The sequence below is a fragment of the Chenopodium album genome, chromosome 9, assembly GCF_948465745.1.
Source record: "Chenopodium album chromosome 9, dcCheAlbu1.1, whole genome shotgun sequence".
Taxonomy (NCBI): domain Eukaryota; kingdom Viridiplantae; phylum Streptophyta; class Magnoliopsida; order Caryophyllales; family Amaranthaceae; genus Chenopodium; species Chenopodium album.
The window spans coordinates 63013835-63030008 of record NC_137842.1 but is presented as its reverse complement, the minus strand read 5'-3'; the positions used below and the strand labels follow the sequence as shown (position 1 = coordinate 63030008).

At 35.6% G+C, this 16174-nt stretch overlaps 1 protein-coding gene, 1 non-coding gene and 1 pseudogene across 5 annotated transcripts; all 3 read left to right on the top strand.

Moving 5' to 3' along the window:
• Nucleotides 1–2525: 2525 nt before the first annotated feature.
• On the top strand, nucleotides 2526–7117 carry LOC145558702 (ABC transporter F family member 4 pseudogene; annotated as a pseudogene). Its single transcript, XR_014092607.1, has 2 exons — nucleotides 2526–2657; nucleotides 4586–7117. The product of XR_014092607.1 is annotated as an ABC transporter F family member 4 pseudogene (transcript).
• Nucleotides 7118–7841: 724 nt separating this feature from the next.
• On the top strand, nucleotides 7842–7913 carry TRNAW-CCA (transfer RNA tryptophan (anticodon CCA)). The gene has a single exon. It is a non-coding gene; the product is annotated as a tRNA-Trp (tRNA).
• Nucleotides 7914–10992: 3079 nt separating this feature from the next.
• LOC145558701 (E3 ubiquitin-protein ligase At4g11680-like) lies at nucleotides 10993–15823 on the top strand. Of its 3 annotated transcripts, XM_081620016.1 has the most exons (6): nucleotides 10993–11164; nucleotides 11866–12269; nucleotides 12363–12648; nucleotides 14448–14573; nucleotides 14653–14944; nucleotides 15425–15823. In XM_081620016.1, exons 2-6 carry the CDS (start codon nucleotides 12011–12013, stop codon nucleotides 15665–15667), a joined length of 1206 nt encoding a protein of 401 aa, XP_081476142.1. In that variant the 5' UTR covers nucleotides 10993–11164; nucleotides 11866–12010; the 3' UTR covers nucleotides 15668–15823. The 3 variants fall into 3 exon arrangements, with proteins under 3 accessions (XP_081476142.1, XP_081476141.1, XP_081476140.1); XM_081620015.1 differs by having other exon boundaries at nucleotides 11896–12648; XM_081620014.1 differs by having other exon boundaries at nucleotides 11866–12648.
• Nucleotides 15824–16174: the final 351 nt, after the last annotated feature.

The following is a 16174-nucleotide window of genomic DNA, read 5'->3' as shown; positions in this document are numbered from 1 at the left end:
GAGTCAATGTGTCATGTTAGCGGCTCTCGTGCTTTGACTAAACATATACTACCTCCGTTTTTTTAGTTGATACATTTTGGTATTAGCACGGATCACTATTTAGTCACACTCCTCTTTGAGCAGTGACGGATCCACTCAAAAAATTATATGAGACAACAAATCGAGAATGTGCCAAAGTGTTATATTTATGTATTTGAATTCTTAGGGCCTGTTCACTTCAACTTAATTTCATTTCACTTCAGCTCCAATCAGTTTAGTTCAGCTCTTAATTTTCTTCTCTCATAAAGTATTCATTTCAACTCACTTCAGTTCATTTCAGTTTAGCTCCAATCATTTCAGTTCAGTTCAGTAAATGTGAACAAGCCCTTAGTCCTTCTCAGATTAATTCTTATTTGATTTTGTTAATTATGTTTTCATTATCGTTAATTGTCAATTATATATGTCGTATAACTTTATTTAATGAAACTAGTTTTGTACTCCTTGCGATGCCCGGGTTGTTTATTGAATTTTAAAATAAAACAATTTATCTAAAATATATATGTTATACGGAGTATGAATTTTCTACTCAAGGATTAATAATCACTTGACAATCATACTTGTCCGTTTATGGGCATTAATAATGTACAACAAAAAAGAACGGTTGACTAAATCCATGATCTCTCTGCTTTCAAATGAATATCTAGTGAAAGGTTGGTTGCATATTAAGACTTAAGAAAACGGTTATATATAAGGAAAATTTGTCAAAAAAAAAAACTTTTAAATGTCTCATTTTGCAAGAAAAAACCTTTTAAAAGGATTTTTGTTAAAAAAAAACCACCACGATCACTTTTTTTGTTAGATAAACCTCTCCTCTCTTTTCCGGCATTGACTCAAGGTTTTATGTGTTGACTCCTCATTTTCTCTACTTGCATCCTGTTGTTGGCTAATTTTCCAACCTTTTTCTTAGCTCCCTAATTTTCCCTCTAGGGCAAATATCCTCACATCAATTGAAAGAAAAATTAGGGCAAATTAAACCTCCCCAAATCGAATCAATTGAAAGGTAAACTAGGGTATTTATTTTTATTTTTTTTCACAATTCTAGTGCTCACTAGGGATGTCAGTGGGGCGGGGATGGTCTAGCTTTGGCGGGTCGCGGGGCGGGGATGGATCTAAAATCCATACCCGCCATGGGTGATGGGGCGGGGGTAGATTTTAAACTATACCCGCGCCCCGCCCCGCGCTGACCCATCCCATACCCGCATCATACCGACCCATATGTACATTAAAAAAAATTATACAGAAAAAAAGAAAAAAATGAAGTACTTAGTACTGACGAACTCCGCTAGATAAGACTTTGTAAAGTTTTAAAATAAAAAAATAGAAAAAATAGTACTCTGTAAAAACGCCTAGCTGCCGACACTCACTCTCACCAAGTCACCACCACTGTGAAATGTGAATTCCCGGTCAATTTCCCCAATTATTTTTTCCCTTACCATTTTTCTTGAGGAGATTCAATTTGACAAATCAACTTAGAAATTAAGTTCAGATTTCGCATGCTTAAAACTACAAGAATGTTGGTTCGTTTGATTTGCTTGGTTTTATGAGTTATGATAGGCTTAGTTTATAGATGGATTTGGTGGGGATTTGGCGGGGATTAGGTGGGGCTGAGACGGGGATGGATATCCACGTGGGGGTGGGGCAGGGATGGTTTTGGAGTTAGACCCGTCGGGGCGGGGATAGAGATTAATTTCAGACCCGCCACGGGGATGGGGATGGGAATGCCAAAACCCGCCCCGATAACATCCCTAGTGCTCACCCCACCACTGTAGTGCTCACTTCACCCTTCTTCTCTCTAACAATATGTGGGTTTATTTTAGCAGCAAGTACAATTTAGGAAACCTTGTTTTGCGACCAAACGACCCATTTCTTTCTCCTTTACCCATTAACGACAACAAATAAGTGATTTTGTCAATTGTGGTAAAAGAAGCCCTAATTTTTATACTATTTGCAGTAATAATTTGATGGATTAACAATTACCTTAATTTTTAAATTACCACCCAAAAATGTAACCATTTTCGAAATAACCACCCGTTTAATTTTTAAATAAATGCTCAGATTACCACCCATTTAAAAAATCCGGCGGATTTTCCGTTTGTAGGCCCCTCCTAACACTTATTTTGACCCTTTTGACTGATTTCCCGATTTTTCTCTTTAACAACGTTATCTAAACTTTAATTTACATTTCCTTAACCAAATTCTACCAAATTTCAAAGAGAAAAATGTGAATTCAAGTTAGGAGAGCGTTTTTAAAGAGAAAAATTAGGGAAAGAATCAGTCAAAAAGGTCAAAATAAGCATTAGATGGGATCCAGAGACGAAAAATCCATCAGTTTTTGAAATGGATAGTAATCTGAACATTTATTTAATTTAAGAGGTGATAATTTAAAATAAAAAAATTAAATAAGTGATTAGTTCAAAAATGGTTATGGTTACATTTTTAGATGAAAATTTAAAAATTTTCGTAGCAGTAACTTAAATGTGTGTCTTGGACATTCCTCTAATAAAATTTTCCACTTTTACTCCGGCACCCTTCTGTCGTCCCTTTATTCAAGCCTACTCTGAATTCTCCATTGAAGCGGCTTCTGAGCTTTCTCTCCTCCATTGAAAACAGCTTCCAAGGTTAGATTTTTTTCTTTCTTTTATTATTATTTTGTTTTACTAATCATCGTATATCAATTTCACAATCTAGGGTTTATCGTTAATTCAATTGTCAGTATAGTCAATTTAGGGTTCTTTCAAGGTTGATTTTTGAACTATTAATTATGCTTCCAAAGTTATGAAAGATTATAACAAACGATTTTGATGCTAGAATTTGTTATGTGCAATTTATGTTGATATTCTTAACCTGAAGAAATTTATGTGAATTTCTTGCCTAATTTGATGATTGGATCAACTTTGGTTGCCATCTTGCCAATATATTGCAGGGTTTTGTTTATAACCCTTTAATGTTTGGACGGAACTATAAACATTGGATCTTTTCTGCCACGCCGAGGCGGTAGCCCCTTTTCCCCTAGCTAAGGGACGGCCTAGATAAATTTTTTCTATCATAAATATATTTAGACATTTAGTTGAGGAAGACTAGCTGAATCCGATTTATTGTTCGAGTATTTATTTACGAATCTTAAGATTTAGAACATTTGGAGGAGGTTTGGTGGTGTGGCAGTGTAGGTGTATTGTGCCATCGAAAGGAGCTGAAATTCTGAATATCCCTTTAAATTTATCTGTTGGGAATCTTCGGACTTAAGTCGTTAAATGAGGGCTGGTGTCATTTCATGGAGTTCAATCGCGGGTAAATTGTAATTACATGATGTCTTGAGGATTGTACTATTGTAGCTATGCTAAGAGTTGAAATACAGGAGAGTAGATGTAATTTTGTTGTTTCACTGTATGATTTAGAGGATATCATTCTGATCACGGTCATTCATCATCAATTCAGACTTGGGAATTTCTATTACTTGTATTGTATTAAAAGAATTATCCCCTCCTATTAGAACCGTAGAAGCAAGACAAGTGACATTGGGCAAATCAAACACATTTTTCACAGTTTTATCATGGTAGGGCTGTAGGAGATGTTTACTTTTGTAAGATGAGCTTCGTCAATGAAACAAGCCTGTTATTATTAAGATTTTTTTTTTCATTAAGGAAGTTGTAGTGTGAAGTATGACTGCTTTTGTCAGTACCAACACTACATCACCCCCCCCCCCCCCCCCCCAACAAAAGCATATTTGAAGTGCTTCCATATTTATCTGATGATGGAGAATTACAATCTAGGGTTTTATTCCAACTCAAGATGAGGAAACTTATTCAATGGTCATGGATAACTGCTTTTGGTCCTAGATCTTTGGGATAATATTTCAGTGAATGTAAGCATATTAGTTCTAATAGAATTCAGTTTGTGGATGAGTGCTCTTGGGAATTGTATTAAAACCTATGAACATTTGACTTCATTATCCTGCTGAAGGTTCCAAATGAGAATGCAACTATACCAAAATTATACAGAGTGAGGGTTAAAACCTATGAACGTTTGACTTCATTATCCTGCTGAAGGTTCCAAATGAGAATGCAACTATACCAAAATTATACAGAGTGAGGATCAGAGTCTTAAATAATTTGTACTTGGATGGCGGCTTAAGATTATCCTCGCGTAAACTTGTATTTCTTGGGATTGGGACATACTCTTACGTCTTAATGGTGTGTTCTGTTACTGAATCTGGCACATCTTAACGTAGGTTAACTTAATTTATTGGAGTCTATTGTAGCTGCTTGAATTTATTGGTACGAATGGTACCTATTGGTACTTATGTGTTTGAAGTAAGTTAAGTAAGTTATATATAACACAATTCTATGGAACTTTGACTTTATTCAGCCGTGATGAAGAAAAGATATTTGAAATGGTTGCAAAGACCTTCCATGTGCTTTAGTCTCTTAATATGACCCGAACCATAAGATGATTTTGTGTGTTTATACAGCCTTTTTTGTTGGCAAAGAACAAGAAGTTATTTGTATAAAAAATAAAAATTAATGACTAGCCTTTTTTTTTGCTGCAGCTATTGTTTCTAATGGGAAAGAAAAAATCTGATGATGCTGGAGGCACTTCAAGAGGTCAATCAGCTAGTTCTAAAGACGGGAAGAAAGAAAAGTTTTCTGTTTCAGCAATGCTTGCTAGCATGGATCAAAAGCCAGAGAAAACAAAAAAGGCATCTGTGTCGAGTAAACCCAAGCCAAAGGCACAAGCTTCATCTTATACTGATGATATAGATCTTCCTCCATCAGATGATGATGATGATTACTATGGCTTAGAAGAAGAGCGACAGCTGGATGAGAAGCAAAGCTCTTTACAGCAGCAGACAGAATCCAAGATCATTGGTGCTTCTATAACTGACAAAGAGTTGAAGAAACGAGAGAAAAAAGACATGCTGGCTGCTCAAGCTGCTGAACTTGCAAAAAGAGAGGCCTTGAAGGATGATCGTGATGCATTCACTGTTGTCATTGGAAGTCGGGCTTCTGTTCTCGAGGGCGGAGATGATGCTGATGCTAACGTCAAAGATATTACAATTGAGAACTTTTCAGTTTCCGCTCGGGGAAAAGAACTTTTAAAGAATGCATCATTAAAAATCTCTCATGGAAAAAGGTATGGTTTGGTTGGGCCCAATGGAATGGGGAAGTCTACCCTTTTGAAGCTTTTAGCCTGGAGAAAGATTCCGGTGCCTAAAAATATTGATGTTTTACTGGTTGAACAAGAAATAGTTGGTGATGACAGATCAGCGCTTGAAGCAGTTGTTTCAGCCAATGAAGAATTGGTGAGACTGAGGAAAGAGGCTGCATCTTTGCAGAATGTTTCTTCTGCGGAGGATGGTGTCAATGATGATAATGGTGAGGATGATGCAGGTGAGAGACTTGCTGAATTATATGAGCAGCTGAATTTGTTGGATGCAGATGCCGCTGAGGCTCAGGCATCTAAAATCCTGGCTGGTTTAGGGTTCACCAAGGATATGCAGGAACGCCCTACCAAGTCATTCAGCGGAGGATGGAGAATGAGAATCTCCCTGGCCAGGGCACTATTTATGCAACCTACTCTTCTGTTGCTTGATGAACCAACCAACCATCTTGACCTTAGAGCAGTTCTTTGGTTAGAAGAGTATTTATGCCGGTGGAAGAAAACTCTCATTGTTGTCTCCCATGACCGTGACTTCCTCAACACTGTCTGTAATGAGGTTATACATCTTCATGATATGAAGCTTCATTTATACAGGGGTAATTTTGATGACTTTGAGAGTGGATATGAACAGCGTCGAAAAGAGATGAATAAAAAGTATGAGGTATATGAAAAGCAATTGAAAGCCGCGAAAAGGGCTGGAAACCAGGCTCAGCAGCAGAAGGTGAAAGAGAGAGCAAAGTTTGCAGCAGCAAAAGAAGTGTCTAAGAAAAAATCAAAAGGAAAAGTGGATGAAGATGAAGCAGTGCAAGAAGCCCCGAGCAAATGGAGAGATTACACAGTGGAGTTTCACTTCCCAGAACCCACTGAGCTCACTCCTCCACTACTTCAGCTCATTGAAGTCAGTTTTAGCTACCCTAACCGACCTGATTTCAGGCTTTCAAATGTTGATGTGGGTATTGATATGGGTACCCGAGTTGCTATAGTGGGGCCCAATGGTGCTGGCAAATCAACCCTGCTCAATCTTTTGGCAGGTGATTTGAGCCCAAGTGAAGGGGAGTCGAGGCAGAGTCAGAAGCTGAGGATAGGAAGGTATTCACAGCACTTTGTTGATCTTTTAACAATGGATGAAAACCCTGTTCAATATCTCCTTCGTTTACACCCTGACCAAGAAGGGATGAGCAAGCAAGAAGCTGTCCGAGCTAAGCTTGGGAAATTTGGGCTTTCTAGTCATAACCACCTTAGCCCAATAGCAAAATTATCAGGAGGTCAAAAAGCTCGGGTGGTTTTTACTTCCATATCAATGTCAAAGCCCCATATACTAATGTTAGATGAACCCACAAATCACTTGGATATGCAGAGTATTGATGCTCTTGCTGACGCGCTAGATGAATTCACCGGGGGTGTTGTGTTAGTTAGTCATGATTCTCGGCTGATTTCACGGGTTTGTGATGATGAAGAGAGGAGCCAGATCTGGATTGTCGATAATGGGACAGTGAGAACGTTTCCTGGATCATTTGAGGAGTATAAGGAGGACCTTCAGAAGGAAATCAAGGCTGAAGTTGATGACTGAGAGACTTTTCCTGTATACTGTACAATATCTTGTTATAGCTCCTCGTTACATCTAATTCAGAGGCTATAATATTATAATGCTGCAATCTGGATTATCTGATTCATCCCCCATTTTTGCTTCTGTTTTGACAAGGAATGAAGCAGATGAATTTTGCAATTTTCGGTTTTCTGGTTTCCATGTATTTTTTTTTCATTTTTTAAAATTTATTTATCTTATTTTTTTTTATACCTATTCTTTACTGGATTTTCTACTGGAGTTATTTTTTTTTTTTTGAAAGAGTTTTTGTACTAGACGCGCAAAGCTAGTTTTGTATCATCAATTCAATTGCTGATAGTTTTTCTTTTAAATTACTCTTCCGAATTGAATTACATGATTTACATAATTACATCTGTATTGTTCTGCAAAGCAAGCACAGAATGTGCAGATGTAAGAATTTTGCTAAAAGTTCTGAATTCTTAAGCTTTGAACTGTTACTTTAAATTTCAGCTAATACAGTAATGATCTGCTCTTATTGTTTATAGTTAGTTAAGACGAATTACATCATTAAAAGGCTGCTTTTGTTTGGATCTTCTTAAACTCGATCTATACCTGATTTATGGATTGGAGTAATGAGATCAACAATATCAAATCCTAGATTTTTATTTTATTTTTATTATTTTTTATTGCAGAACTTCCATCAAAGTCACTCCCTTAAGCTGCCCAATTTCTTGTAGATGCGAGTTTTTAGGGGATAATTATGTATTAAAAAAAGAGTTGGAGAAGATATTGGGTTTTTATTTAGACACGAGACACTAGCAAACTACCACAACATTTCGATTATCCTCTATATATGAACCTGTGCTTATATGTAAAAACATACTCTGTACAGTATTATTTTGAAAATGGAAAATAAATTCAATTCCTAATATCCAGACATAAATATGATCAAACTTTGGACCATATCCAATTATATACTTTGTATGACATAAGATGATAAAAATCGTTGCTCAATGAGAGTGGTATTTTATTCCGTATTAGTCCATACTGAAAGATTTACTTAGTATAAATAAAAAACGAAGGGTAAAACAGTCAACGGGGATCTGTGGCGCAATGGTAGCGCGTCTGACTCCAGATCAGAAGGTTGCGTGTTCGATTCACGTCAGGTTCAATATCCTGGTCCCAACAGATCATCTTAGTTTTAGCTCATTTGCATTTTCCGGTCAAAGGAAATAATTAATCAAGCGAACTAAAATTTAATACATTTACTCATTTGATATTTACATACATGTTCTAAAGTACAAGCCGTCTGGAGTGGGTATTGGGTTGGAACCCCAACATTCGGTACCTACATGGTTTAAACTTTTAAGTATAAGACGTCTAAAAGAGCTTATGCACACTTGATAATCCATGGCAAAACAATACGGAGTATTTGTAAACACGATTATAGATTTTGACTTTCTACACATGGCACTCGAGCTGAGGGCAAAGAAGTAAGAATAATTTTGACCATGTTTTCTTACTAGTAATACATAAAAATCAGTTGTTGTTGTGACAAGTGTGTTAAACAAAATGTTATTAGTATTCAGAAATGCAAGAAGTAATAATGAAAAACAATTATGATCCACTCTTGAAAAATTCTAAAATTAATCAATGCAACATTATCTATCCATTGTACTAATTCATACTATTATGCATTTTAAACCTCTAGATTATTTAATTGGTTACTAAATTCTTAATATATGTGTATCCGACCATATTTTAATAACAATCATGAATTGATATTAAATGGAAGCAAAAAAATAATATTATTAACAAAAGGCCAGTAACCCGGACTCTAATGCCATAGGCAAATCGAAGGTCAAAAGAAGATTCCATATTAAATTAAAATCTAATCAATTGGTGATATTAGAAGTTTGGTCTCTTTAGCTTATAAAATGGTAATTATCTATCCTCTTTTACTAATGGGAATCATTCGCAACTAATGAAACTAAAATGAGTTTCAAGTTGAGATGACGCTTGTAGTTTTATTTATAAAATGGAATAATAACAAAAGGCATGAACTTTGGGTTTTCATCTTTCTCTTTGTATATAGTTAGTGTGGGGGTTACCTTTACCTCTTTGTAGTTTTCAAATTAGTGGGAATCAAATTATTTTAAGATGTGGACCATCTTTCTTGTGCTTTTTATATTTGAAATTGCAAAAGCCATTATTTAATTTATCCTCCAAACTTTATCAACAATCCGACCTTAGCTCAGTTGGCAGAGCGGAAGACTGTAGTGGTAAACACAGCTAATCTTTAGGTCGCTTCGAATCCGGCAGGTCGGATAATTATTTTTTTATTTACAATTTTTTTTTTTTTGTTTTTTTGGGGGGGGGGGGGGATAACCATTACTTCATCCGTTCTTTTAATAAGTGCTCTATTTTGACCGATCCAATTAGTAATAAGTATAAGCTATAGATATTTTATATACGAAAACTACACATTTAGACAAATTTAACCATTACACACATGACTATATTTAATCTTAGGTATAAAGCATAAACATTGGTCAAAACAATGTAGTATATGCTTAACTTGAATAAAAAGTTAACATGGAACACTTATTAAAAAATGGATGGAGTAGAAAGTTTCAACATGAAGAAATAAAAAAGTATGATTTCTTGTTTTCTGCCTTCTTTTTTTGGGGAGAGGGGTTTCTAAGCTACGCCCCATGGTTATTGAGTTTCTAAGGTGTGCCTGTGCTTTTTCAAAATTACAAGACGTGCCCTCCGACTTAAGTTGATTATCTAATTATACTCTTTTACGTTAACTCGATTTTACGTTAACCCGACGTTAGTAGTTGTGTTAAATGTGAATTACCCCACGCACTTTGGAGAGAAATTTCACGTTCAAATTGGATTAGAGTTATATAAAGGGATTCACATTAAGCATTTTTCCCCCATTTTCTCATCTACGTTTTCTTCTTTCTACTTAAAACAACCATTGATATGTTAAGCTCTCAATGTATTTCTTCTTCTTTTTTCTCATCTCCTTCTTATTATTTCTTATTAAAATTATTAACGTCAAATAACATTAAAGGGTACCGGTTGATTAAACAATTGAAGTTGGAGGTACAACTTGTAATTTTTAGAAAAAACATGGACACACGTTAGAAACTCAACAACCTTAAGGGCATACCTTAGAAAAATCCTTGCTTTTTTTGAACTCCAATTTGTCTTTGTTTGAATAATACAAAATATTATGGAGTACTTCGTAGGTTATAGGTAAAACTTTATAATTACTAGTGTTTATGCTTAAAATTATATGTAAAATACTATTACCTTAAAGGTCAAGCTTTTTATTATTTTCTATGTTGAAATTAGTTGGTACGTTTCTTTTATCACATTTGTCGATGCATAAATTTAATCGTAAAAATCTCTAATTTTTTACCACTTTAAGCAAAACTTCTTTCCTTGTTTTGGAGAACAACTTCTCCTTCCCTCCTTAATATTTTTTTCCAAACTATGTCTGTTAGAAGCTAGGGCCCCAAACATTGAATTCTCTATTCTTCTATTGATCAATGGGATTATTGGGATCCCTAAATACTTCTTGTGCTTATCTACTTGTCTCATTTTCAAAATACCAATCAACTCTTTGAGATCAATACTTTTACCTTTTTACTAAAAGAAACCTCCAATTTTTCCTTAATAATAAATAATAATCAAATACCAAACGAATGACTTTTATGAAGATGAATTTGTCATTGGGGAATTAATAAAAAAAAAAAAAAAGCTTGAATAAATCATTATTTTGGATATTATATGAATAAAAAAATTACTTTGAAGTTGCAACAAAATTTTCCTTTGCTATTTTAACCATAAATAATGAAATTAAAATAATTAAATTGGGCATTCGTATCCACAATCTCAACAAGAACAATTTTAGAATTTTAAAAAAAATCCAAATCATCCAAGTGAAGTTGTCAATTTCTCCTGCAAGCCCCCAATTTATGTTACTCATACTCTTCATTTTATCTCCAATATTTAAGTAGAAATTTCAATATTAAGACATTGACGGAACATGTAGACACTTAGGCTAAAAAGGCAAAAGCACTTTCTTTTAACAAAATATCTGATTTGAACACTCGTATAGTCATACGCATACCCATTCGGACATGAGCACCCGAGTTCAAGTAACATACTAACATAGTACATAGGGCACACTAAATTCTATGGTTGAGGCAATTGGGTAAAGATAACATTAACAAACATAAACATAGTACTACCGTTATTAAGCTTGTATTCAGCCCCTTTTTCTATGTTTTGCGTCATAGTGTGAAGTAGGAATACTCAAACCAAAAGCTGCTACGTATTTTGCAAAAGCTTAATTACCCAGAATGAGTATCAGCTCAGAAATCTGAAACTTGTCAGACCAAATTTGTAAGATTCCCATCATTTTCTCTAATTTTATCTACTTTTTTTAGCACGTATATTACTTTTCTTTCTGTGTTGCTTGCTTGATTTAATTCTGTATCTTCTGCTTAATTTAGCACAATTTGCTTGGATTATGCCTTTTTTTAGTGTTTCAGCTCAACTTTTTTTACTGTTGAAGTTCATCAAATTTGTAATTTCTCAGGAATTGCGTGCTTTCCCACTGATGGGTTTTTGCTTAGCTCGAATTTATGTAATGGGGTTTTATTACACAATGATTTATTTATTTCTTTTTGTGTTTTTTTGTTGGGTTTAATTGGAAAATTTTCAGTGAATTTTTTTGTTATTAGATTGGGGTTTATGATAATTTATGGAATGAGATTTAGTTGCTGCTTAAAATATGGATCTGCAATAACCCCATTTGGATTTCTGGAAAACAAGGTTAAAAAAAGTGAGGATTCTTGTAAATTTGCAGAAAATAGAAAATGGGTACCTCTTATTTAAGCAAATATTGTTTGAGAGCATGTGAAATTGTTTGTTTTTTTAAGAGTAATTTTTGTTTGGTGTGTGAAATTCTGGTTGAGTAATAGATTTGCAATTTCTTCAATTTGCCACAACACTTATGAAGTTGTGATCTTGTATATGCTGTCTTTTTAGACTTTGCTTGGCTGTTCAAGCAAAATGAAGGTTCTTTATTTTGCTGGTGCTAGGTGTTCAGTGATGTCTGGTGATTGATGCAGAACGTAAGCTGACTCTACTTGTAAAAGGAGAGAAATTGAAAGGCATAGAGCAAGTATATATATACCGGGCTCTCTATGCTACGCCCATCCTACTCGCTTTTGTTTTCAGATTTAGATGGGCATTCCCCTGCTGGCATTACATAGTGAGACATCCAGAGATCAGTTCCCTTTACTTATGGAGCGTTTGGAAGATCGTGAAGGCCATCAGCATGTAATTGATATTGCTGTTGTTAATGATGCTCCTTCTAGTATATCGAATCAAGCTGAATCTCATGATACTGTAGATAGACCTTCGAGTAGTACACAACAAACCAGCTCACCACAGTCTTCTTCCGGAAGAAATAGCTCTGGAAACCCCTCTTATGTGGGGAGAGGTGATTCTTATGGTTACACCAGCCCATTGAATTCTGGTCTATGGATCTCAGTTGAGCTGATTGTCACTCTTGCTCAAATTGTTGCTTCTGTAGTTATTCTGTCCTTGTCAAGATATAAGAGTTCAGATGCCCCGCTATTTGCTTGGGTTGTGGGCTATGCATGTGGTTGTCTTGCAACACTTCCTATTCTTTATTGGCGTCTTCGCAATTGCAGCCGTGGTCGTGATCGATTTTCAGTTCAAGCACATCAGAGTTCCTCAGAGAGTGTCACTGCTGAAGCCACTGTTTCCACATCACCTCTAAATCAAGAAGTAAATAGCCATGACAATTCACGTATAGTTTCTAGAAACAGTCAAATGAGACGAAGAATTAGTGTACGGTAAGCTATTTCTTTCATTTCCAAAGGCAATCTTGGCCGATGGGGCAAGAGCTAAAATATGGTATGTCTAGTCTTTAGTTTCTTTATTAACCTTAGCTGCCGTCACACCATAAAGATGCTTATCAGAGGAGAGAAAAGAGTAAACATCTATTTGATTGAGTTAGTAGCCCAGTTATGATGAAATCTTATTGTTGATGTCTTGTCATAAATGATATGATCTGCACCGTTCTGATTTGGTTAATAGAGCATATGTATCCTTAGATGCAATCTTTCTTTTAACTGAAAGTTCCTTTTTCTCTTACATGCATTCTAGTCCAAATTTTTATAATTATTGACGACTAAAATCTTGGAGGAAAATCTTCACCAAATGCAGTAGGGCTAGTTATTAGGGAATTTTTTGTTTTCTAGAAAGCATAACTATGCTTTTGATGAGTGTTTCATTCTTTGGTGCTGCTACTACTGCATGTAGGTATCACTGTTTCAGCATGTCTTTTTTTGTTTGATTGTTTGTTTGCTTGTTTTAAAATGACCAATTCTCTATTATTTGAATAACCCAAAAAGTGACCGTCCTTAATGAGATAAAAAAGAATGTGTGCATTTTATTTCATTACCAAAGTATTTGTTAGAGAAATTTTCCCTAATAGAACAAGGGGAGGACAAGAATAAATTGGACTGCACTAGTCACTTGGATTTAACTGGTTGTTGATGCCAATGATGAAAGAATTACAGAGAGGGGGCGGGGGGGGGGGGGGGGGGGTGTTCACTCGCAATATGAGATACTGTAGTTAATCTATACCAATTTTCTGAAGATCTAATTGGTAGTTAGGATTTTAGTGCTTAAGACAGGTGCCCTTTTATCATGTGCTGACTGCTGACTAAGTTAAACCATTTACAGTGTGCAACATATGAAGTCTATGCCATTTTGATACTTTGCATAACATCCATGTTCTCCATGTTTTAAACTCAAATTTGTAATATATAGAGAACTAGGATGACTGATGCTGGGTTATTGAGTTCGTGAAAACTTTCATGATAAATTTTTGGCTTGTACTTCGGACCTTTCAAGCTTTGAAACATCAAGGCTAAATTGCTCAACTCTTTTGTGGTTGAATGAGTAGTGTATGTGGTAGATCGGAGGGATTCACTGATAGATCATGGATGTAAGGAAGAAAATTTGAAAGGATATCTATGTGACTGCCTAGTCTGTTTATTTTCTCATTTTAACTCTGTTGCTGAAAGACAATGATTAACAGAGGCAACAATTTAATTATTGTAGTAGTCCAGGGGACCTCTTTCCTCTGGTGGATTGGCTTTTATAGTAGTCAAGCAGACATCAGAGAACTTTGAACTAAGAAAGACTGTTTTCATGTGTGAATCTAAGTCTTTTTTCCGGATTACTGTGTCTTGCAAAAGCTTGAAAGCTTCAGGTTGATTATTACCCTTATGGTCTTCCAATAGGGTGGAGTTGTAAGGACTTAAATGTAGCCTATGTAGGGCATACGTGGAGTGAAATTTTTTTGAAGCATTTCCAAATACTATTTTATGGCATATGCATATGCATCACGAAGTGAAGGGAATGGTAATGGTAAAATAGATACAGTAAAAAGGAAAGAAGAAATAGTAAAACTCAGTGGGGAATAAGGATATCTAGTCAATAAAATAGCTGGCCAATATCTAAACTAGGATGAATATGTAGCCTATAAATTTCCATGTCTTGGGTAAGATTTTTGGTCAATTTCTTTGTAAGTTGACATAAAATGATTTCGTCATTACTAAATTAGAAAACTTTTCATTTGCAGACTCAATGGAGTAGTGGATCACTTCAAGATGGCCTTGGACTGCTTCTTTGCAGTGTGGTTTGTTGTGGGTAATGTGTGGATTTTTGGGGCACATTCCTCCCCCTCAGTAGCTCCAAAGCTGTATAGGTACATAACCATAATTAGTTTCCATTAATCTTCTACATCTTTATACCTCATGTGAACTGAGTTTTTGTGCCCTATGCAGGTTATGTATAGTTTTCCTTACCTTCAGCTGCATTGGGTATGCGCTGCCATTCCTATTATGTGCTACCATATTCTGCTGCTTGCCCTGTATTATTTCAGTAATGGGTATTCGAGAAGATCTCTCAAAACCCAGAGGAGCAAGTATAGAAACTATTGATGCTCTACCAACCTACAAATTTAAGTCAAGAAAAAATGGGAGCATTGATGATGAACAGATATGCTTGAAGGCTAGCAAAGATGACATTTTGGCTGATGGAGCTCAGAATGAGTGCGTCATATCTGGAGAAGATGCTGTAAGTGTCGTGTAATTAGTTTCAATCGATTCTTCATTAATGATTTTATAATCATGGCTGGGGTTACAGAAATTTGGATTAGAAAGCTTAAAGTAATTTGCTAATCATCTGGTTGATGGAGGGACAATAGGAGAATAAATAACAGGATAAGTTAAATGTTCTTACTCTGATCTTTTGAAGGAATGCATATGGGTAGTAATGACATAGAAGTTAATTTTACATATCCATGCCACAAGGTCACAGATCAGTGATCGTTCACATATAAGTGATTTTACATATCCATACCACTTGTAGATTGACCGTGTAGCACTCAAAAGGAATTTTTTTTACTATTAATGTCATGTTCCTCTTCTTCTTTCGCATCCTTGAGCAAATGTTTCCAATTCTTCTTTCTGTTCAATAATCGTACAGCTTGTCTGTTTTGTGAACTTTCAGCTTAGAATTAGCTACTCATGGTTTCTCTCTTAAATTTGGATGCAGCTTTGTTGTATATGCTTGGCAGCTTATGTGGACAATGACGAGTTAAGGGAACTGCCTTGCACCCATCTCTTTCACACCGAGTGTGTGGACAAATGGTTAAAAATCAATGCTTCATGTCCTCTATGCAAGCTTGAGATTGGTGAGGATAGAACTAGGGCCTTGTCATCTGGCCGAAACAACAGCATGCGACAAAATGTGGATGATGAAGGCGATCTCAGTTTAACCTCCTCCAATAATCTGTAGTGTCAGATGTTATATACTACATTATGTAATACCAACCTTCCTTCTCTTGAAAAGTTCAGTATGACCAGTTTTCAGCTTTGTAAAAATTTGTGATTAATAGTACAGAGAGAGACTGGTCTCGAATATATTGAATGAGCTTGGATTACATTATGAAAATGCGACTTAATTGTCTCAATCCGTGCATTCAAAAGTTTATGATCATTTCTTGTTGATTGAAGAAAGTTTTCAGACAGCTAATGAGAGCCTAGGCAGAGTCTGGAATGCCATCTATCGCCATTATTTCTATGAACTAATTTCTTAACCATTGCTGTTACCTCATTGCATCTAGGTTTAAGGCGCTCGGGTACGTTCATACCTGAAGAAGACCCAGGCCGTGCAACCTTCTTTGTACAATCATACCTCAGGTAAAGTTCAGGCACTACTAATGTCACTGAACTGCTACATCATGCTTTACCAATAATATAAAGGACAGAAAAATATAATGGAACATAAAATATACTCCATCCG

Coding starts and splice junctions, on each gene's coding strand:
- LOC145558701 (XM_081620015.1), top strand. CDS start 12,011: ATGGGCATTCCCCTGCTGGCATTACATAGTGAGACATCCAGAGATCAG. Junction 14,574..14,652: donor GTAGCTCCAAAGCTGTATAG/GTACATAACCAT, acceptor TGCCCTATGCAG/GTTATGTATAGTTTTCCTTA. Junction 14,945..15,424: donor TCATATCTGGAGAAGATGCT/GTAAGTGTCGTG, acceptor ATTTGGATGCAG/CTTTGTTGTATATGCTTGGC.